General features: G+C 54.6%; 1 protein-coding gene across 1 annotated transcript in view; it reads left to right on the forward strand.

Moving 5' to 3' along the window:
* The first annotated feature begins 2,619 nt into the window (after nt 1-2,619).
* The window catches only part of LOC144952432 (2-acylglycerol O-acyltransferase 1-like), a 57,274-nt gene continuing 35,069 nt past the window's right edge, over nt 2,620-24,824 (forward strand). Inside the window, exons 1-2 of the mRNA XM_078882830.1 lie at nt 2,620-2,648; nt 20,815-20,913. Coding sequence (XP_078738956.1) covers nt 20,820-20,913 — 94 coding nt within the window. The 5' untranslated portion in view covers nt 2,620-2,648; nt 20,815-20,819. The remainder of the gene's footprint in view (nt 2,649-20,814; nt 20,914-24,824) is intronic.

Genomic DNA, 24,824 nt, shown 5'->3' on the forward strand with positions numbered 1-24,824 from the left:
TGTCCAGGTCGTCTGCCAGGAGGAGGATTTTCTCCGTGACCATCGCGTCCACGCCGTCGTCGTCCATACGGGGAAAAGCCGTTTTGGCCAGCGCCAGGAGGCTCGTCCTGTATGCCAGGGGCGACTCTTTTTCACCCCGCTTGCGGTCGTAGAACTGCTGTCTGCATTCTGCAGATGGTCCATAGACCCCAGCCAGCAGTTGTAGCGCCCTCGGCAGAGTAGAACGCTTCTCTCTTGGCGCCGATGTGAGGGCGGCGAGCGCGTCGGCGTCGAGGAGCGCCGGCAGCGCGCAGAGGGCTTCGTCGTCCGACCACCTAGCCATTTCTTGGTGGGTGATGAAGCGACGCTGGAAGCCGCCCCAGTCGCCCTCCGCGCCAACAAATTCCTTCAGCGGAGGTAGCCGTTGTTGCAGCGCAGCGTTCGCCTTGGAAGTCTGCAGGCTGTTATCCCCAGGACTCGGCTGTGCGTCGGCGCGAATGGCAGATGGAATCGCCTGTCGCAGCCGTGATGACGTTCCCGCCGCTGGCGATGATGCGGCTGTCCCAGTGAGAGCGGTGTCGGGCTCAAGGTTTAGCCCGGCCACGCCCTCTGCAGCTGCCGTGGCGATGGCGGGAAATTCAAAATTGGAGTGTTCCGAAATGGCGGGAAGGCGCTCCGGTCGTCGACTCCCCTCGCCCCGTGGTGGACCACCAGCCCCCAGCCGCGTGATGTTTTCCAGCGTGGCGGCAGCGGCATACAGCAGCTCCGCCAGCCTCTCGTGAGCCAGCCGTAGCGCGTCTGGCTGCGGCCCCTCTTCATGCCGATGCTCCGGCAGGAACGCGTCAGGCCCCGGCTGTACCATGTCTTGGTGAGCCGTCTCGGGCTCAACGATTTCAGCAGTGTCCTCGTCCGGCACTCTGGCTCGAGCTGTCTGACGTGTTTCCATGTTCGTAATACTTCTGACACCAGATGAAGTACCGGTAAGTACGCTGGACACCCAGGTTGAGGCACACGTATCTTTATTACAAGTTGTCGGTACAGGACAGCACTAGAGGGGGTAGCGGCCCCCTCACCCGGATAACTGGGGATACACCCTAGCTAATCCTGACCTACTCCCAAGTCCTCCACTAACGGGCTAGGGGAGGCTAACTGGCCCGACACTGGTGAGTCGGGCTACGGTCTCCGGAGTCCCAGGGTACTGACCCTGGTTCACGGAACCACGCCTCTGGCTCGATCCTCCGCAGCCCTGACAAGGGCGGCGTCGAGGGGAGTCCAGGGCTTCTAACTAGGAGATCTTCCTTCTTCCTCCTTCGTTCCCAGACTGAGCCACGAGCTCTCTCTGTCCTCCCCCTTTATACCCCCCGTCAGGATCACAACCCCCCAGGCTGCCTGATGCGGACGTCGCTGCGGGCACCCCCCCCGTGTACTCCCGGAGCTCCGCCCACTGTGTTTATTCCCCGTTGGATCCCATGCACCTACAGCCCTCCCGTAACAACCCTACACTCTGATAGTGCGCTGTCTTTGAGTTGTGCGCCTTTTGGCGTCATCTGGTCCAACACCAATGGAGACTAGGCTCTAAAGAAAGCTGTCTCGGGTGTGGACCAATCAACTTCAAGGACAGTGCATATCTTTATCATTATCAGAGTTGTTTCTTTTTGTTTGCATTTTGACTTCTTGTGTTGAGGTTATTGCAAACATGATGCCTTGTATAAAGGTGTCAGATTTTGTACCAGTTAAAAGGGTAAAAACCTATTACTAACTAATTACTAATCTACAACTCATTACTAATCAAACAATTGACTGATTACTAATCTATTATATAATTACAATACCCCCCACTCCGCCTCAAATCACTGCACCTGATTAACTGATGATGACGTCACCCTGCTGCTGCTCTATTTAAATTGCCCGATGAAGCTGGATGATGTAATCACCAGCGAAACGTCGTACTACTCAAACATTGTAAATGTCGTGGATTCACTCTTCAACACACCGGTGTGGGGCTAAAGTAGTGAACTATTTTGTCTTTTTCTTCTTGGTTCTTTCGCTAAAGTCACGTAGAAGGGAAGTAATAAAAGAATAAAAATAAAACAAAATAAAATAATTCTCACGACGTTTCGGCCACAACGCAAGCAGAGGACGGCTGTTTGCGTTGTGGCCGAAACGTCGTGAGAATTATTTTATTATGTTTTATTTTTATTATTTCCCTTCTACGTGACTTTACCGAAAGAACCAAGAAGACGAATCCCTGCAGTCACGAAAGCTTTAAATCGAAATTTATTTAGTCTTTTGTTCAACGTGACACATTTTTGCTGATTGGCCGTGTCGGGTGGTGGAGGGTTACGACACAAAACTTCAAATCTCGATTGGTTACGACACATTTATAAATAACGCGATCGAACCCAAAAACGTTTATTATGACGTCATTTCTACATGTGCGTTGCTGCCTTTTGTGACGTCATCATCGTGTTTGGGATATGACGTCACGCGTCACCCGAGATCTCCGTCCATTACGCGGGGAAGGGGGGGGAGTCCCGCCTCGTGACGTCACGAAGGGGGGGGTCCCCGTCTCGTGACGTCACGCAGGCAGCCCCGCCCCCAGGGGTTTAAATTCGCTGCCCCCGCGCGCTTCCTGGGCGCACGCGCACGGAGACGGCCGCAGACGCGTGGTGAGAATCACACTCACTCACTCACTGACTCACTCACTGACTCACTCACTGACTCACTCACTGACTCACTCACAGACTCACTCACTGACTCACTCACAGACTCACTCACAGACTCACTCACTGACTCACTCACAGACTCACTCACAGACTCACTCACAGACTCACTCACTCACTAACTCACTGACTCACTGACTCACTCACTCACTGACTCACTCACTGACTCACTCACTCACTGACTCACAGACTCACTCACTCACTCACTGACTCACTCACAGACTCACTCACTGACTCACTCACTGACTCACTCACAGACTCACTCACTCACTGACTCACAGACTCACTCACTCACTCACTGACTCACTCACAGACTCACTCACAGACTCACTCACTGACTCACTCACTGACTCACTCACAGACTCACTCACAGACTCACTCACTGACTCACTCACTCACTAACTCACTGACTCACTGACTCACTCACTCACTGACTCACTCACTGACTCACTCACTCACTGACTCACAGACTCACTCACTCACTCACAGACTCACTCACAGACTCACTCACTGACTCACTCACAGACTCACTCACAGACTCACTCACAGACTCACTCACTCACTAACTCACTGACTCACTCACTCACTCACTCACTGACTCACTCACTGACTCACTCACTCACTGACTCACAGACTCACTCACTCACTCACTAACTCACTCACAGACTCACTCACAGACTCACTCACTGACTCACTCACTGACTCACTCACAGACTCACTCACAGACTCACTCACTGACTCACTCACTGACTCACTCACTCACTGACTCACTCACTGACTCACTCACTCACTGACTCACAGACTCACTCACTCACTCACTGACTCACTCACAGACTCACTCACAGACTCACTCACTGACTCACTCAATGACTCACTCACAGACTCACTCACTCACTGACTCACAGACTCACTCACTCACTCACTGACTCACTCACAGACTCACTCACTGACTCACTCACTGACTCACTCACTGACTCACTCACAGACTCACTCACAGACTCACTCACAGACTCACTCACTGACTCACTCACTAACTCACTGACTCACTGACTCACTCACTCACTGACTCACTCACTGACTCACTCACTCACTGACTCACAGACTCACTCACTCACTCACTCACTGACTCACTCACAGACTCACTCACAGACTCACTCACTGACTCACTCACAGACTCACTCACAGACTCACTCACAGACTCACTCACAGACTCACTCACTCACTAACTCACTGACTCACTCACTCACTCACTGACTCACTCACTAACTCACTCACAGACTCACTCACAGACTCACTCACTGACTCACTCACTGACTCACTCACAGACTCACTCACAGACTCACTCACAGACTCACTCACTGACTCACTCACTCACTAACTCACTCACTGACTCACTCACTGACTCACTCACTCACTGACTCACAGACTCACTCACTCACTCACTGACTCACTCACAGACTCACTCACAGACTCACTCACTGACTCACTCACTGACTCACTCACAGACTCACTCACTGACTCACTCACTCACTAACTCACTGACTCACTCACTCACTCACTGACTCACTCACTGACTCACTCACTCACTGACTCACAGACTCACTCACTCACTCACTGACTCACTCACAGACTCACTCACTGACTCACTCACTGACTCACTCACTCACTGACTCACTCACAGACTCACTCACAGACTCACTCACAGACTTACTCACTGACTCACTCACTGACTCACTCACTCACTGACTCACTCACAGACTCACTCACAGACTCACTCCCAGACTCACTCACTGACTCACTCACTGACTCACTCACTCACTGACTCACTCACAGACTCACTCACTGACTCACTCACTGACTCACTCACAGACTCACTCACAGACTCACTCACAGACTCACTCACTCACTGACTCACTCACTGACTCACTCACTGACTCACTCACAGACTCACTCACAGACTTACTCACTGACTCACTCACTGACTCACTCACTCACTCACTGACTCACTCACAGACTCACTCACAGACTCACTTACTGACTCACTCACTCACTGACTCACTCACTGACTCACTCACTGACTCACTCACTGACTCACTCACTGACTCACTCACAGACTCACTCACTGACTCACTCACTGACTCACTCACTGACTCACTCACTCACTGACTCACTCACAGACTCACTCACTGACTCACTCACTCACAGACTCACTCACAGACTCACTCACAGACTCACTCACTGACTCACTCACTCACAGACTCACTCACAGACTCACTCACTGACTCACTCACTGACTCACTCACTGACTCACTCACTGACTCACTCACTCACTGACTCACTCACTGACTCACTCACTGACTCACTCACAGACTCACTCACTGACTCACTCACTGACTCACTCACTGACTCACTCACTGACTCACTCACTGACTCACTCACTCACTGACTCACTCACAGACTCACTCACTGACTCACTCACAGACTCACTGACTCACTCATTCACTCACTCACTCACTGACTCACTCACAGACTCACTCACTGACTCACTCACTGACTAACTCACTCACTGACTCACTCACTCACTGACTCACTCACAGACTCACTCACTGACTCACTCACAGACTCAGTGACTCACTCATTCACTGACTCACTCACTCACTGACTCACTCACTGACTCACTCACTCACTGACTCACTCACAGACTCACTCACTGACTCACTCACTGACTCACTCACTGACTCACTCACAGACTCACTGACTCACTCATTCACTGACTCACTCACTCACTGACTCACTCACAGACTCACTCACTGACTCACTCACTGACTAACTCACTCACTGACTCACTCACAGACTCACTCACTGACTCACTCACTGACTCACTCACAGACTCACTGACTCACTCATTCACTGACTCACTCACTCACTGACTCACTCACAGACTCACTCACTGACTCACTCACTGACTAACTCGCTCACTGACTCACTCACTGACTCACTCACTCACTGACTCACTCACAGACTCACTCACTGACTCACTCACTGACTAACTCACTCACTGACTCACTCACAGACTCACTCACAGACTCACTCACTGACTCACTCACAGACTCACTCACAGACTCACTCACAGACTCACTCACTCACTGACTCACTCACTCACTGACTCACAGACTCACACAGACTCACTCACTGACTCACTCACTCACAGACTCACTCACTCACTCACTGACTCACTCACTGACTCACTCACTCACACAGACTCACTCACTCACAAAGACTCACTGACTCACTCACTGACTCACTCACTCACTGACTCACTCACTGACTCACTCACAGACTCACTCACTCACACAGACTCACTCAGACTCACTCACTCACTGACTCACTCACTGACTCACTCACTCACTAACTCACTCACTGACTGACTCACTCACAGACTCACTCACTCACTGACTCACTCACTCACTGACTGACTCACTCACTGACTGACTCACTGACTGACTCAAACACTCAGACTCACTCACTCACACAGACTCAGACTCACAGACTCACTCACTCACTGACTCACTCACTCACTGACTCACTCACTCACTGACTCACTGACTGACTCACTCACTCACTCAGACTCACTCAGACTGACTAACTCACTGACTGACTCACTGACTGACTGACTCACTCACTGACTCACTCACTGACTCCTTCAGACTCACTCACTTAGACTCACTGACTCACACAGACTCACACAGACTCACACAGACTCACTCACTCACATAGACTCACTCACATAGACTCACTCACATAGACTCACTCAGACTGACTCACTCGCTCAGACTCACTCGCACAGACTCACTCACTCAGACTCACTCACTCACTGACTCACTCACTCACTGACTCACTCACTCACACAGACTCACTCACACAGACTCACTCACACAGACTCACTCACTCAGACTCACTCAGACTCACTCACTGAATCACTCACTCACATAGACTCACTCAGACTCACTGACTCACTCACTGACTCACTCAGACTCACTCACATAGACTCACTCACTCGGACTCACTCGGACTCACTCACACAGACTGACTCACTCGGACTCACTCACTGACTCACTCACTCAGACTCACTCACTCAGACTCACACAGACTCACTCAGACTCACACAGACTCACTCACTCAGACTCAGACTCACTCAGACTCACTCACTCACTTAGACTCACTGGCTAGGAGATGTTACCTACCTCGCCTGGTCTACAGGAGGTCCTCGGTTCGATCCCCGACCCTAACGATGCCTGCTGCTGCTGCTGTATATTTGGAGTTTGCGTCTTTCTCCCCGTGATCGCGTGGATTTTTCTCCGGGTCCCCTTCTCCACGTTTAGACTCAACATCACCACGCGTTCGGAGTATTTGGCGACTGCTATAAATTTCAACACGACGATGATGAGTCACTTTATTGAGCTATCATTTATGATAGCTACACGGCTCATTGTGGCTTTATACCTGGTAAAATAAAAATAAACATAGTCGAGTCACCCACCCACCCACTCACCCACTCACTCGCCCACCCACTCGCCCACCCACTTGCTCATCCACTCGCTCAGCCACCCACTCAACCACCCACCCACTCACTCACCCACTCACCCCCCCCCACTCACCCCCCCCCACCCACTCACTCATCCACCCACTCGCCCACCCACTCGCCCACTCACCCACCCACTCACTCACCCACCACTCACCCACCCACTCATTCACTCACCCACCCACTCACCACTCACTTACTCACCCACCCACTCACCCACTCACCACCCACCCACCCACTCACCATCCACCCACTCACCATCCACCCACCCACCCACTCATCATCCACCCACTCACCCACCACCCACTCACTCACCCACTCACCCATCCACTCACCCACTCACCCATCCACTCACCCACTTACTCACCCACCCACTCACCCCCCACCTACTCACCTACCCACTCACCCCCCACCTACTCACCCACCCACCCACTTACCCACCCACCCACTCACCCATCCACTCACCCACCCACTCACTCACCCACCCACCCACTCACCCACCCACCCACCCACTCACCACCCACCGACCCACTCACCCACCCATCCACTCACCCACCGAACCACTCACCCACTCACCACCCACCGACCCACTCACCCACCGACCCACTCACCCACCCACCCACTCACCCACCCACCCACTCACCCACCCACCCACTCACCACCCACTCACCCACTCACCACCCACTCACCCACCCACCCACTCACCCACCCACTCACCACCCACTCACCCACCCACTCACCACCCACTCACCCACCCACTCACCACCCACCGATGAGCTATGAGGCTCGATTTGTCACAGATGTCCACTAGGGGCACGGGGTCATCAGAACGTCACAGCAGCAACAACAACACAAACACCATCGGGGTGCAAAGTAGAGGGAAGGCTTAAGCAAGTCACTCAAAATAAATCAACTAAAACTAAACTCTGGTTTTTAGCAGCTCAAGCACGCCGAGCTATTAGTTGTTTTCAGAAGCGACCCGGCCATCACATCCCGGGGAAATGCATCGCGGCTGAATACTCTTAAACACATAGACATGCATAGAGACCCATAGAGATACATAGAGATGCATAGAGACACATAGACATGCATAGAGACACATAGTGACCCATAGACATGCATAGAGACCCATAGACATGAATAGAGACCCATAGACATGCATAGAGACACATAGAGATACATAGAGACACGTAGAGATACATAGAGACACATATACACATAGAGATCCTTAGAGACACACAGTGACCCATAGACATACACAGAGACCCATAGAGATACATAGAGACCCATAGAGATACATAGAGACCCATAGACATACACAGAGACGCATAGAGATACATAGAGACATATAGAGATACATAGAGATACATCGAGACACATAGACACACAGTGACCCATAGACATACATAGAGACCCATAGAGATACATAGAGACACATCGTGACCCATCGACATACATAGAAACCCATAGAGACACAGAGAGACGCACAGAGACCCATCGACATACATAGAGACCCATAGAGACACAGAGAGACGCACAGAGACCCATCGACATACATAGAGACCCATAGAGACACAGAGAGACGCACAGAGACCCATCGACATACATAGAGACCCATAGAGACACAGAGAGACGCACAGAGACCCATACACTAAACCGTTGTTTGTATTTTCACCACCGGGTAGTAGGTGAGGCCCCCACGGTGCTACGTATCTCGTTCAGAAGCGACCTGACCATCGGCAGCGATAGCTCGGCCACGTGGCTGGTCGTCACCCTCACGTGGGAATCTCTCTTAGCAGTGGTTCTTAGCCTCTTACTGCAGCCTGCGCCTCTTGGATTCTCAAGCGTAGAAGCATTTTAAAATGTCCATAAATACAAAGGGTTTGATGAAACAAAGTAGTCGTCCTTACGTGCCCATTGTTAGTTTAGCTTCCAAAATAATGTGGGAATATCTCGCACCCCCAGGGCGTGCCTGACGCACCGCCAGGTTCAGGAGCACAGAGACACAATCTGTGTTACTTAGACGACAGGAGGATACATCCGATGACTACAAAGCTCTCTAAGAGGGCCAGGCCGCGAATGGCCCCTCTTAGAGTCGAGGAACGGACGCGGGGGGCCGTCTGGGCTCGGACGAAGCAATAATCGCAGCAAACAAACGCATCTCGTGAAATGCCAACGAGGGATTTTAGTCGGACAATGATCTCCCTGTAGTCTGCACGCGGATTTTGTTGGTGGGGGCCAAGCTGCCGTCGGCGTTATGAAAGCCAGAGACACCGCCACGCACGTGCGTGTGTGAGACGGTGGGAACCACGTGTGGAGTGGTGGTGGCGATGGTTGTGGTGGTGTGGATTCCGCATGTGAGATATTGGAAACACGTGTGGGTGGTGGTGGTGGTGGTTGTGGTGGTGATGTTTATTCTGCGTGTGACCTTCACTCCCGACTCTGCCACGGTGGCACGGGGACACTGGGAGGGGCGGATCGGGGTCGTGATTATTTCGGGAGTGCGAGTGACAGTGTGTGAGTGCGAGTCACTGTGTGAGTGACTATGTTTGTGTGAGTGCAAGTCACTGTGTAAGAGTGACTGTGTGTGTGGTTAAGTGACTGTTTTGTGCGAGTGAGGGTAATTGTGTGAGGGTGACTGTGTGAGGGTGACTGTGTGAGGGTGACTGTGTGAGAGTGACTGTGTGAGGGTGACTGTGTGAGAGTGACTGTGTGAAGGTGACTGTGTGAGGGTGACTGTGTGAGGGTGACTATGTGAGGGTGACTGTGTGAAGGTGACTGTGTGAGGGTGACTGTGTGAGGGTGACTATGTGAGGGTGACTGTGTGAGGGTGACTGTGTGAAGGTGACTGTGTGAGGGTGACCGTGTGAGAGTGACTGTGTGAGGGTGACTGTGTGAGAGTGACTGTGTGAGGGTGACTGTGTGAGAGTGACTGTGTGAGGGTGACTGTGTGAGGGTGACTGTGTGAAGGTGACTGTGTGAGGGTGACTGTGTGAGGGTGACTGTGTGAGGGTGACTGTGTGAGAGTGACTGTGTGAGGGTGACTGTGTGAAGGTGACTGTGTGAGGGTGACTGTGTGAGAGTGACTGTGTGAGGGTGACTGTGTGAGAGTGACTGTGTGAGAGTGACTGTGTGAGGGTGACTGTGTGAGAGTGACTGTGTGAGGGTGACTGTGTGAAGGTGACTGTGTGAGGGTGACTGTGTGATAGTGACTGTGTGAGAGTGACTGTGTGACGGTGACTGTGTGAGGGTGACTGTGTGAGGGTGACTGTGTGAGAGTGACTGTGAGGGTGACTGTGTGAGAGTGACTGTGTGAGGGTGACTGTGTGAAAGTGACTGTGTGAGAGTGACTGTGTGAGGGTGACTGTGTGAGGGTGACTGTGTGAGGGTGACTGTGTGAGAGTGACTGTGTGAGGGTGACTGTGTGAGGGTGACTGTGTGAAGGTGACTGTGTCAGGGTGACTGTGAAGGTGACTGTGTGAGAGTGACTGTGTGAGGGTGACTGTGTGAGGGTGACTGTGTGAGGGTGACTGTGTGAGGGTGACTGTGTGAAGGTGACTGTGTGAGAGTGACTGTGTGAGGGTGACTGTGTGAGAGTGACTGTGTGAGGGTGACTGTGTGAGGGTGACTGTGTGAGGGTGACTGTGTGAGAGTGACTGTGTGAGAGTGACTGTGTGAGGGTGACTGTGTGAGGGTGACTGTGTGAGAGTGACTGTGTGAGGGTGACTGTGTGAGGGTGACTGTGTGAGAGTGACTGTGTGAGGGTGACTGTGTGAGGGTGACTGTGTGAGGATGACTGTGTGAGGGTGACTGTGTGAGGGTGACTGTGTGTGAAAACAACCCCCGACCTCCCCATGGTGCCGGACGTGCAACGTTGTCGTAGAGACTGCTGTGCGGGGAGGGCGTTTGTGACCACCACAGTGGCTCAATGGGGCCTCTGGACAGGTGCGAGGGGCTGGTAATACCTCCACTTTCAATAAATTACCACTAAACCACGTGAAAAATATCGAATTAATAAGTTTGTGCCGGAGGCTCCGGGGGGACAGGCATCTATGACGTCTCCTGGCCAAACCCCATCTGGCGGAGCCAGGAGATTGAATCTTTACCCTCAGGGCTCCTCCAGAAACAACAAAAAGCCACTACGTGTGGCCACGTGAAATGTTCTAATGCTCACTGCGGAGGAGAGGCTGCCACTCATCTGTCGGGAGCTTGACCGCTACCGGCTGAATCTCTGTGGCATTCAGGAGGTCCGGTGGACCGGCTCCGGCTCCTGCCACCATGAGGGGTGGACAGTCCCCTACTCAGGGCAGGAGACTGCCAAACAACAGGGTGTGGCTCTTCTTCTGAACAAAAGAATGAAGGGGACGTGGGACTGTGGCGGTGAGGTGTGGGAAGCTGTAAGCCCCAGGCTACTTTGGGTTCGCCTTCCCATCAACCGGAGGCGAGGAGTGGTGGTCGTGGTTACTTATGCCCCCATTTAAGACGAACATACGTGGAGGGATGCAGGCAAGGCCGATGAGTCAGATGCCTTCTATGACCTCCTGTCACAGGTGCTGGCTAAAGTGACCACTCGGGACAGAGTCATCTTGTTGGGTGACTTCAATGCCCGAGTTGGTCATGATGTTGGCACCTGGTCTGGAGTGATTGGAAGGCATGGGCCAGATCAGATCAATAACAACAGTATGAGGCTGCTAGATTTTTGTGCAGCCCATGGGCTTGTAATTACCAAACAAGCTGTTCTGGCATCGGCGCAGCCACACAACATCATGGATGTATAGTGACGGACCAGCGGATGCGAGCCCATGTCCTTGACACCAGGACCTACTGTGGAGCTGATCTGCCCTCTGACCATCGACTAGTCATCTGTAAGATGCGCCTGCCATTCTTCCACTCCGGTGGTGGGTGTACACCCAGGACCCCATTCCAACCTAAGGTGGCCTGGTCATTAGCTGATGGAAGTTGCGAGTGAGAATTTCATCATCGCTTGCGGCTGAGGTTGGCATCGTCCCCCACTCCTCCTGATGATGAGGGTAAATGGGCGAGGTTTAGGACTGTGACTCACACAGCTGCAATGGCTGCTTTGGGTACACGGTCCAGACCTCCCCAGAGACCCTGGCTGACAGAGGAGGTGTTCAGGATGGTTGAGAAAAAGCGAAAGGCCCACTCTAATCGTCTACAGCATCCAACATCAGAGAATGAGGAGGCTTACCACAGCTTTCGCTCGAAGGTTCGGAGAGCCGTGAGGTGCTGCAAGAATGGGTGGTGGTCGCGGGTTGCTTAGGAGATGGAGTCTGCCTCAATGGCCCGCGATCACAAATCTTTATTTAACTCCATCAAAAAGTAACCTGCAGCGCCACACCTATTACCATCATTAGGGGACAGAACCTTGATCCAATCTCCGACCCCCAGGAACAGGTTTGCAGATCTGCTGAGCATTTCTGTCAGGTCCTGGGGGAGGGGAAATCCCTCGACATGGAAAACATCGTGGGACAAAGTGGGGATGACCCGGCTGAGGCTGCGGTGCCTCAAATATTGGAAGAAGTCACCCCCTGTGAGTGGCTGGCTGAGGTGCCGTCCGTTGAGGAAGTACTGAAGGCCATCCAGAGTCTGAGACCAGGAAATGCACCAGGCAGAGATGATCTCCCAAGCAAAATGCTGAGGGAGGGTGGCGTTTGTGCGCAGACTGCCCTACATAACATCATAATAACAGTCTGGGCCACTGGACGAGTTCCACAGGATTGGAAGGATGCCCTGGTGGTCCCCCTTTTCAAGAAGGGGGACCACACAGACTGTAACAACTACAGGGGCACCTCACTCCTCAGTGTGCCGGAAAAGGTCCTGGCAGGGATTATTCAACATCGCCTTGCTAAGCACGCTGAGGAGAAGCTTGCGGAGCCCCAATGCGGTTTCAGGAAAGGGCAGTCCTGCACAGATGCCATATTTTCTGTCTGTCTGCTAAAGCAGAGGTGTAGGGAATTCCAACAAGACCTACATCTCTGCTTTATTGACCTGGTCAAGGCCTATGATACCATCAGTGGGCCTGGCATCTGGTTTGTTCTTCGTGCTTTCAGAGTCCCTGACCCTCTGCTCACGCTCATTAAGGACCTACATGATGGTGAGCAGGCCCATATAAAACTACGTGGCCGAGAGTCAGAGCCATTCCCTGTACACCTTGGGGTGCGACAGGGATGTCCTCTGGCTCCAACATTATTTAACATCTATTTCGACCACGTAGTTCGTAAAGCCTTCAGTAGCTGTACTGGAGGAATTTCCATCTGGTACAGCTACCTGGTCTGTCGCTCCGCACGAAGCTTCGGGTCTTCTCGGTCACGGTCATTCCCTCCCTTCTCTACGCTTGCGAAACGTGGACCCCTCTATTAGAACATTTCCGCCAGTTAGAAACATTTAGCCTAGCCTGCCTATGATCAATCCTGGGTTTAACCAGGCTGGATTGTGTGAGGAGCTCACAAATCCTCGAAAGACCTGGACAAAGTCTCATCGGTGAGCTCCTCTGGCAGGCAAGGCTGCGTGGCTGGGCCATGTAGCCCGCATGCCCAATCATCGCATGCCCAAACAGCTTTTGTTCGACCGGATCTAGGGGGCTAAACGGGCGCGGCACGGGCGAGAGAAGAGATGGAGTGTGATGTGGTACAGGAGCTGAGTGGACTTGCCGATGACTTGTACCAGCGGTGTCAAGATCGGCCTCTGTGGAGGAGGCTCGTGAAGGATGCTACTAGGCGGTTGGAGGCACTCGCCCTCCAACAACAACAGAGGGCGGAGCAGCGACGCTCACAACAACGAGCGGAGCGCCTTGTGGCTAAAGCACAGCAAGTTGGCACAGTAGGGGGTACAGGTGGTGCATCAGCCAGTCATCTCAGTCATCTCGGTCAGTCGACCCGTGGCACCTGCTGGGTCTGCCCCGTGACCTCCTGCCAGCGGGCGTTCGACACTTCACGTGGCCTCAAGGTGCACATGGCCTGGCGCAAGCGTTTGTAGTGACGTCACTGCCACTTAGTGGCGAATGGCGGTTGTTGTTGTTGTGTGCGAGTGACTGTGTGTGAGTGACTGTGTGAGAGTGACTGTGGGCGTGAGAGTGGGGAGCAGTAGTGCAGCAGTTAGCGCTACGCTGCGCTACGAACCCGGCGCTCAGGGTTCGATTCCCGCTCACGGCCAACATCAGTGACGATTATCTGAACCAGTCCTGGGCCTCCCCTCGGTCGACTCAGCCTCAAATTAGTACCTGGTGTGGTGTGTAAAAACATTGCCACTAGGGAGACAAAGGCGGCTGGGCGTGGTGCTGGCCACCCACCCCCTCGTATGTCGTTCTGGCCTTCATACGTGCTACTCGCTCACAGCACTTGCCCCTACAGTCTGTTAAGGCTATACGGGGGATCTTATATTTGTCTGTGTGAGTGACTGTGTGTGTGTGATCTTTGACCCCCAGGAACATGTTTGCAGATTTTCTGAGCTATCAGCACTTGCCCCACTTACAGCACTTGCCCCACTTACAGCACTTGCCCCACTTACAGAACTTGCCCCACTTACAGCACTTGCCCCACTTACAGCACTTGCCCCACTTACAGCACTTGCCCCACTTACAGCACTTGCCCCAACAGTCTGTTAAGGCTATCCTGAGGGTCTTTGTGTGTGTGAGTGAGTGACTGCGTGTGTATGTGACTATGCGTGCGTAAGTGACTGTGTGTCAGAGGTCGCAACCGGGTACCCGATACCCGTACCCTACCCGATACCCGGCTACCCGTACCCGGCCGGGTACGGGAACCCGTTTGCGACCCTGGTGCGGCCGGGTACGGGTAGGGAATCAAAACCCGTTTGCGACCTCTGCTGTGTGTGTGTGAGAGAGATCTCTGACCGCAGATTTTCTGAGCATTTCTGTGAGGTCTTGGGGAAGGGGAAATCCCTCAGCCTGGAAAACATCACAGGGCAAAGTGGGGATGACCCTGCTGAAGCTGCTGTGCCTCAAATATTGGAAGAAGTAGTCACCCCCTGTGAGTGGCTGGCTGAAGTGCCATCTGTTCAGGAAGTACAGAAGGCAATCCAAAGTCTGAGACCAGGCAAAGAGCCGGGCAGAGATGATCTCCCAAGCGAAATTCTGAGGGATGGTGGAGTTTGTGTGCAAAGTGCCCTATATGACATCATAATAACAGTGGAACACTGGATGGGTTACGTAGGATTCGAAGGATGCCCTGGCAGTCCCACTCTTTTAAGCAGGGGGACCACATAGACTGTAACAACTAAAAGGATATTCTTGGGTCTTTCAGTAAAATCAAGTAGATAGGTTCAAAGAAAATAACAAAAAATAACAAAAAAACTACGACGTTTCGATCAATTGTTTGTATTGCAATCGAAACGTCATAGTTTTTTGTTATTTTTGGTTATTTTCTTTGAACCTATCTACATGACTTTACCGAAAGACCCAATAATATTAATTCCTGCAGTCACGAAATCTTTAAGTCAAGCTTTAACTCCAAGGATCATTCAACATCGCCTTGCTAGGCACTCTGAGGAGAGCCTTGCAGAGCCCCAATGTGGTTTCAGGAAAGGGCGTACCTGCACAGATGCCGTATTTTCTGTCCGTCTGCTACAGCAGAGGTGTAGGGAATTCCAACAAGACATCTCTGCTATGTTGACCTATGATACCATCAGTAGGCCTGGGCTCTGGGTGGTTTTTCGTGCTTTGGGAGCCCCGGACTCTCCGCTCACATACATTGAGGACCTTCATGATGGTGAGCAGGCCCAGGTTAAAATACGTGGCTGGAAGTCGGAGCCATTCCCTGGTTACCTTGGGATGTGACAGGGATGTCCTCTGGCTCCCACACTATTTCGCATATTTTTCAAAGACACAGTTCGTGAAGCAGTCGATGGCTGCACCGGAGGCATTTTCATCAGGTACAGATAAAATGGGAGGCTGATCGATGTCTGGGTGAGGTCAAGGGATGGCTCCCTATTTTTCAACTATGTTAAGTATGCTGATGATCTGGTGATTTCTGGAGGTGCTGCTGCTGAACTTGGAGCGTGTCACTAAGAGGTGGGGCCTTACCATCAGCCTCACCAAAACTAAGCACCCTTGCCTGGGTATTTTGTACCATCACTCCACCCCCTCAATTCCCAATTGGTGATGGGGCAGTTGTGGAGAGAGTGGAGAGTTTTCCATACCTGGGCAGTGTGCTCATGAGCAGCTCCGGTTTGATAACAGAGGTCTCCGAATCATTCGAGCAGCATTATCTTTTCATCGGTTGCGTAACGCTGTGTGGAAGCTACCTGGTCTGTCGCTTCGCACGAAGCTTCAGGTATTCTCGGCCCTGCCTTCTCTATGCTTGCGAAACGTGGACCCCCCCCCCCCCCCCCAATTGGTTAGAAACATTGCAGCTGGCCTGCCTACGGATCCATGCTGGATTTAACCAGGTTGAAATGTATGAGGAGCTCACAAATCCTTGAAAGATCTGGACAAAGTCCCACCTGCGAGCTCCTCTGGCAGGCAAGGCTGCGTTGGCTGGGTCATGTCGCCCGCATGCCCAGCCACCGCATGCTGAAACAGCTTTTGTTCAGGATGGATCGAGGGGGCTAAACGGGCACAATGGGCGAGAGAAGAGATGGAGTGATGTGGTACAGGAGGACGTGGAGCTGAGTGGACTTGCCGATGACTGGTACCAGCGGTGTCAAGATCGGCTTCGGTGGAGGAAGCTCGTAAAGGACGCTGCTGGGCAATTGGAGGCAGTCGCCCTCCAACAACAACGGAGGGCGGAGGAACGACGCTCACAACAACGAGCGGAGCGCCGGATGGCTACAATGCAAAAAGTTGGCACAGTAGGGGTATAGCTTGTGCATCTCCGAGTCATATCAGCCAGTCAACCGACCGCACCTGCTGGGTCTGTCCCGTGACCTGCCAGCGAGCCTTCGACACTGCACGTGATACTCTGAAAGTGCGCCTAGCCTGGCACAAGTGCCGTGGTGACATCACCGCTGCTTAGTGGCAAACGACGGCTGTGCCGTGCATGAGTGACTGCGAGTGAGTGGTGGTGCCCTGCTTGGCGCACCGCGCTAACCATGACCCTGGGCAGCCCTGAGTTTGATTCCCACTCCTGGTGACGAGCGACGTCCGAACCGATCGCGGGGCAGCCGTGAATGAGTAGAGTGGCCGGTGTCATGCGTGTGAACGTTGCCGCTGGGGAGACAAAGGTGGCCGGGCGTGGTGCTGGCCGCACGATCCTCCCCGCCGGTGGGCCGTGCCAGCCTCTATCGGTGACCGCTGTCGGCACTCGCTGCTCAAATGCAGCCTGTGCGGAGTACGGGGGGTGGGTGAGTGAGTGGGTGAGTGACTGTGTGAGTGGGTGAGTGGCTGTGTGAGTGGGTGAGTAACTGGGTGAGTGACTGTGTGAGTGGGTGAGTGGCTGTGTGGGTGGGTGAGTAACTGGGTGAGTGACTGTGTGAGTGGGTAAGTGACTGGGTGAGTGACTGGGTGAGTGACTGTGTGAGTGGGTGAGTGGCTGTGTGAGTGGGTGAGTGACTGGGTGAGTGACTGGGTGAGTGACTGTGTGAGTGGGTGAGTGGCTGTGTGAGTGGGTGAGTAACTGGGTGAGTGACTGTGTGAGTGGGTGAGTGGCTGTGTGGGTGGGTGAGTGACTGTGTGGGTGTGTGAGTGGGTGAGTGGCTGTGTGAGTGGATGAGTGGCTGTGTGAGTGGGTGAGTGACTGTGTGGGTGGGTGAGTGGCTGTGTGGGTGGGTGAGAGGCTGTGTGGATGGGTGAGTGGCTGTGTGAGTGAGTGAGTGGCTGGGTGAGTGACTGGGTGAGTGGCTGTGTGAGTGGGTGAGTGGCTGTGTGAGTGGATGAGTGGCTGTGTGAGTGGGTGAGTGACTGTGTGAGTGGGTGAGTGGCTGTGTGGGTGGGTGAGTGACTGTGTGGGTGTGTGGGTGGGTGCGTGGCTGTGTGGGTGGGTGAGAGGCTGTGTGGGTGGGTGAGTGTCTGTGTGAGTGGGTGAGTGACTGTGTGAGTGGGCGAGGGGCTATTTGAGTGGGTGAGTGGCTGCGTGAGTGGGTGAGTGGCTGTGTGAGTGGGTGAGTGGCTGGGTGAGTGGGTGAGTGGCTGTGTGAGTGGGTGAATGGCTGTGTGAGTGGGTGAGTGGCTGTGTGAGTGACTGGGTGAGTGGCTGGGTGAGTGACTGGGTGAGTGGCTGTGTGAGTGGGTGAGTGGCTGTGTGAGTGGGTGAGTGGCTGTGTGGGGTGGGTGAGTGAGTGTGTGAGTGGGTGAGTGTGTGAGTGGGTGAGTGGCTGTGTGAGTGGGTGAGTGACTGTGTGAGTGGGTGAGTGACTGTGTGAGTGGGTGAGTGGCTGTGTGAGTGGGTGAGTGGCTGTGTGAGTGGGTGAGTGACTGTGTGAGTGGGTGAGTGGCTGTGTGGGTGGGTGAGTGACTGTGTGGGTGTGTGGGTGGGTGCGTGGCTGTGTGGGTGGGTGAGAGGCTGTGTGGGTGGGTGAGTGTCTGTGTGAGTGGGTGAGTGACTGTGTGAGTGGGCGAGGGGCTATTTGAGTGGGTGAGTGACTGTGTGAGTGGGTGAGTGGCTGGGTGAGTGGCTGTGTGAGTGGGTGAGTGGCTGTGTGAGTGGGTGAGTGGCTGGGTGAGTGGGTGAGTGGCTGTGTGAGTGGGTGAATGGCTGTGTGAGTGGGTGAGTGGCTGTGTGAGTGACTGTGTGAGTGGCTGTGTGAGTGACTGTGTGAGTGGCTGTGTGAGTGACTGTGTGAGTGGCTGGGTGAGTGACTGGGTGAGTGGCTGTGTGAGTGGGTGAGTGGCTGTGTGAGTGGGTGAGTGGCTGTGTGGGTGGGTGAGAGGCTGTGTGGGTGGGTGAGTGACTGTGTGAGTGGGTGAGTGACTGTGTGAGTGGGTGAGTGGCTGTGTGAGTGGGTGAGTGACTGTGTGAGTGGGTGAGTGGCTGTGTGAGTGGGTGAGTGACTGTGTGAGTGGGTGAGTGGCTGTGTGGGTGGGTGAGAGGCTGTGTGGGTGGGTGAGTGACTGTGTGAGTGGGTGAGTGACTGTGTGAGTGGGTGAGTGGGTGAGTGACTGTGTGAGTGGGTGAGTGGCTGTGTGAGTGGGTGAGTGGCTGTGTGAGTGAGTGAGTGACTGTGTGAGTGGGTGAGTGGCTGTGTGGGTGGGTGAGTGACTGTGTGGGTGTGTGGGTGGGTGAGTGGCTGTGTGAGTGGGTGAGTGACTGTGTGAGTGGGTGAGTGACTGTGTGAGTGGGTGAGTGGCTGTGTGAGTGGATGAGTGATTGTGTGAGTGGGTGAGTGGCTGTGTGAGTGGCTGTGTGAGTGGATGAGTGGCTGTGTGAGTGGGTGAGTGGCTGTGTGAGTGGGTGAGTGGCTGTGTGAGTGGGTGAGTGGCTGTGTGGGTGGGTGAGAGGCTGTGTGGGTGGGTGAGAGGCTGTGTGGGTGGGTGAGAGGCTGTGTGGGTGGGTGAGAGGCTGTGTGGGTGGGTGAGTGGTTGTGTGAGTGGGTGAGTGACTGTGTGAGTGGGTGAGTGACTGTGTGAGTGGGTGAGTGACTGTGTGAGTGGGTGAGTGACTGTGTGAGTGGGTGAGTGACTGTGTGGGTGGGTGTAGCGGTTAGCGCGCTGCGCTATGAACCCGGCGACCCAGGTTCGATTCCTGCTCACGGCCAACAACACCAGTGATGATTATCTGAACCGGTCCTGGGCCTTCCCTAGGTCGACTCAGCCTCAAATGAGTACCTGGTGCGGTGTGTAAACATCGGCACTGGGGAGACAAAGGCGGTCGGGCGTGGTGCTGGCCACCCATCCCCTCGTGTACCGTTTCGGCCTTCATAGGTGCTCGCTAACAGCACTTGCCCCTACAGTCTGTTAAGGCTATACGGGGATCTTTTTGTGTGGGTGGGTGAGTGACTGTGTGGGTGGGTGAGTGGCTGTGTGGGTGGGTGAGTGGCTGTGTGAGTGGGTGAGTGGCTGTGTGAGTGGGTGAGTGGCTGTGTGAGTGGGTGAGTGGCTGTGTGAGTGGGAGAGTGACTGTGTGAGTGGGTGAGTGGCTGTGTGAGTGGGTGAGTGGCTGTGTGAGTGGGTGAGTGGCTGTGTGAGTGACTGTGTGTGTGGGTGAATGGGTGAGTGGCTCTGTGAGTGGGTGAGTGACTGTGTGAGTGGGTGAGTGGCTGTGTGGGTGGGTGAGTGGCTGTGTGAGGGGGTGAGTGGCTGTGTGAGTGGGTGAGTGGCTGTGTGAGTGGGTGAGTGGCTGTGTGAGTGACTGTGTGAGTGGGTGAGTGACTGTGTGGGTGAATGGGAGAGTGGCTGTGTGAGTGGGTGAGTGGCTGTGTGAGTGACTGTGTGTGTGGGTGAATGGGTGAGTGGCTGTGTGAGTGGGTGAGTGACTGTGTGGGTAGGTCACAGCGAGGCATCGCCGTTCACTTGGCGGTAGGTCACAGCGAGGCATCGCCGTTCACTTGGCGTCTAATGGAGGGCGACCTTCAGTGACCGTACTTCACCCCGTCCTGCTGCTGCTGCTGCTCTTCCCGCAGGAGCCATGAAGGTGGAGTTTGCGCCGCTCGTGGTGCCGCTGGCGCGCCGCCTGCAGACCGTGGCCGTGCTGCAGTGGGTCTTCTCTTTCCTGGCACTCGGTGCGTGGGGGTGTGGGGAAGTGGGTGGGTGGGGGAGTGGTTGAGGAGTGGGTGGGTGGGTGAGGTGAGGAGTGGGGTGGTGAGGGAGTGAGTGGGTGGGTCGAGTGAGGAGTGGGTGGTGTGGGTGGGTGAGGAGTGGGTGGGTGGGTGGATGAGGAGTGGAGTGGGTGGGTGAGGAGTGGGTGGGTGGGTGAGGAAGTGGGTGGGTGGGTGAGGAGTGGGTGGGTGGGTGAGGAGTGGGTGGGTGGGTGGGTGAGGAGTGGGTGGGTGGGTGAGGAGTGGGTGGGGTGGGTGAGGAGTGGGTGGGTGGGTGAGGAGTGGGTGGGTGGGTGGGTTGGTGAGAGTGGGTGGGTGGGCGAGTGAGGAGTGAGTGGGTGGGTGAGTGAGGAGTGGGTGGGTGGGTGGGTGAGGAGTGGGTGGGTGGGTGGATGAGGAGTGGCTGGGTGGTGAGGAGTGAGGTGGGTGGGTGGGTGAGGAGTGGGTGGTGGGTGAGGAGTGGGTGGGTGGGTGAGGAGTGGGTGGGTGGGTGAGGAGTGGGTGGGTGGGTGGGTGAGGAGTGGGTGGGTGGGTGGGTGAGGAGTGGGTGGGTGAGGAGTGGGTGGGTGGGTGGGTGAGGAGTGGGTGGGTGGGTGGGTGAGGAGTGGGTGGGTGGGTGGGTGAGGAGTGGGTGGGTGAGGAGTGGGTGGGTGGGTGAGGAGTGGGTGGGTGGGTGGGTGAGGAGTGGGTGGGTGGGTGGGTGAGGAGTGGGTGGGTGGGTGAGGAGTGGGTGGGTGGGTGAGGAGTGGGTGGGTGGGTGAGGAGTGGGTGGGTGGGTCGGTGGGTGGGTGAGGAGTGGGTGGGTGGGTGAGGAGTGGGTGGGTGGGTGAGGGGTGGGTGGGTGGGTGGGTGAGGAGTGGGTGGGTGAGGAGTGGGTGGGTGGGTGAGGGGAGGGTGGGTGGGTGAGGGGAGGGTGGGTGGGTGGGTGGGTGAGGAGTGGGTGGGTGAGGAGTGGGTGGGTGAGGAGTGGGTGGGTGGGTGAGGAGTGGGTGGGTGGGTGAGGAGTGGGTGGGTGGGTGAGGAGTGGGTGGGTGGGTGAGGAGTGGGTGGGTGGGTGGGTGAGGAGTGGGTGGGTGGGTGAGGAGTGGGTGGGTGGGTTGGTGAGGAGTGGGTGGGTGGGCGAGTGAGGAGTGAGTGGGTGGGTGAGTGAGGAGTGGGTGGGTGGGTGGGTGAGGAGTGGGTGGGTGGGTGGATGAGGAGTGGCTGGGTGGGTGAGGAGTGGGTGGGTGGGTGGGTGAGGAGTGGGTGGGTGGGTGAGGAGTGGGTGGGTGGGTGGGTGAGGAGTGGGTGGGTGGGTGGGTGGGTGAGGAGTGGGTGGGTGGGTGGGTGAGGAGTGGGTGGGTGAGGAGTGGGTGGGTGGGTGGGTGAGGAGTGGGTGGGTGGGTGGGTGAGGAGTGGGTGGGTGGGTGGGTGAGGAGTGGGTGGGTGGGTGGGTGGGTGAGGAGTGGGTGGGTGAGGAGTGGGTGGGTGGGTGAGGAGTGGGTGGGTGGGTGGGTGGGTGAGGAGTGGGTGGGTGGGTGGGTGAGGAGTGGGTGGGTGAGGAGTGGGTGGGTGAGGAGTGGGTGGGTGGGTGGGTGAGGAGTGGGTGGGTGGGTGAGGAGTGGGTGGGTGGGTGAGGAGTGGGTGGGTGGGTGGGTGAGGAGTGGGTGGGTGGGTGAGGAGTGGGTGGGTGGGTGAGGAGTGGGTGGGTGGGTGGGTTGGTGAGGAGTGGGTGGGTGGGCGAGTGAGGAGTGAGTGGGTGGGTGAGTGAGGAGTGGGTGGGTGGGTGGGTGAGGAGTGGGTGGGTGGGTGGATGAGGAGTGGCTGGGTGGGTGAGGAGTGGGTGGGTGGGTGGGTGAGGAGTGGGTGGGTGGGTGAGGAGTGGGTGGGTGGGTGGGTGAGGAGTGGGTGGGTGGGTGGGTGAGGGAGTGGGTGGGTGGGTGGGTGAGGAGTGGGTGGGTGAGGAGTGGGTGGGTGGGTGGGTGAGGAGTGGGTGGGTGGGTGGGTGAGGAGTGGGTGGGTGGGTGGGTGAGGAGTGGGTGGGTGGGTGGGTGAGGAGTGGGTGGGTGAGGAGTGGGTGGGTGGGTGAGGAGTGGGTGGGTGGGTGGGTGAGGAGGGGTGGGTGGGTGGGTGAGGAGTGGGTGGGTGGGTGAGGAGTGGGTGGGTGGGTGAGGAGTGGGTGGGTGGGTGTGGGTGGGTGAGGGTGGGTGGGTGGGTGAGGAGTGGGTGGGTGGGTGGGTGAGGAGTGGGTGGGTGAGGAGTGGGTGGGTGGGTGAGGAGTGGGTGGGTGGGTGAGGGGTGGGTGGGTGGGTGGGTGAGGAGTGGGTGGGTGAGGAGTGGGTGGGTGGGTGAGGGGAGGGTGGGTGGGTGGGTGGGTGAGGCGTTGGTGAGTGGGTGGGTGAGTAAGTGGGTGGGTGAGTGGGTTGGTGAGAGGGTGGGTGGGTGGGTGAGTGGGTTGGTGAGAGGGTGGGTGGGTGAGTGAATGGGTTGGTGAGAGGGTGGGTGGGTGAGTGGGTTGATGAGAGGATGGGTGGGTGAGTGGGTTGGTGAGAGGGTGGGTGGGTGAGTGGGTTGGTGAGAGGGTGAGAGGGTGGGTGGTTAGTCAGTTTAACACGTAGGCTTTCGCGACCAATATTGTTCATAATCAACGATTTTTGGGTTTAGATCGCGTTATTTATAAATGTGTCGTAACCCTCCACCACCCGACACGGCCAATCAGTAAAAAAAGTGTCACGTTGACAAAAGACAAATAGTTCACTGCTTTAGCCCACCGGTGTGTTGAAGCGTGAAACCACAACATTTACAATTTGAGTACGACGTTTCGCTGGTAATTACATCCAGCATCATCGGGCAATTCGCCAGAATGGTGAGGCTCTGCTGTGTCTCCCGTTCTTATATAGAGCAGCAGCAGGGTGACGTCATCATTAACTCATTAACTCATCAGGTGCAAAGATTTGAGGGGGGGGGTTATTGTAATTATATACTTGATTAGTAATAAGGCTATTGTTACGATGCGAGTTGTAGATTAGTAATCATTTGGAATGTGTTCTATTGTGATTATGCTACATTAATAATCAGTTAGTGCTTGTTTCCCTTATAAGGAATTGTAATGCATCTTATTTAATAATACGCTTCCAGGCCGCACTAAGCCTGTAGCTGTCTGAGCGATTAAAGTTATTTCTGTTTCTCTCAATCTCAATGGATTCTCTAATTAGTCTTTGCCAGTAGTAACTAGTTTTACACAACACTTCAACGTTGTCAAAATCAATTGAGTGTCCCTGTTGACAAGCATGTTCTGCCACTGCCGACAGTTGTGTTTGCGATAGTTTAATATTTCTCTGGTGTTCTTTTAGTCTTACACTAACGTTACGCCCTGTCTGTCCAATATAGCATCTGCCACATACACAATTAATCCGATATACACCTTCTGTTGATAATTTAGGTAATTCGTCTTTAGTGCACGTTACTAATTGTTGAATTTTGTGTACTGTACCAAATCTTACTGTAATGTTTTGCTTTTGCAAAACACGGGCTAATTTGTCAGTTACTCCTGAGATAAATGGTATTTTTATTGTTTTAATAATCTGATCGCTTTCATCAGTGTTGCTTTGCGATCGTGATTTGGCATTTAGTGCTCTGTTAATTTGAGCATTATTGTAGCCATTCTGTCTTAGTGCTTCTTTAACATGTTTAATCTCTCTCACTAGACTTTCATCATCTGACACTGTTTTAGCCCGATGTATGAGCGTCTTGATTAGAGAGGATTTCTGAGCTGGGTGATGATGCGATTTCGCATTCAGATAGGCATCAGTGTGCGTTTGCTTTCTGTAAACGCTGTGTGTTATTTTACCATTTAGGCCATGCCCAAGTAAAATATCCAGGAACGGGAGTGTGTT

Source organism: Lampetra fluviatilis, chromosome 67, assembly GCF_964198595.1.
Source record: "Lampetra fluviatilis chromosome 67, kcLamFluv1.1, whole genome shotgun sequence".
Taxonomy (NCBI): Eukaryota; Metazoa; Chordata; class Hyperoartia; order Petromyzontiformes; family Petromyzontidae; genus Lampetra; species Lampetra fluviatilis.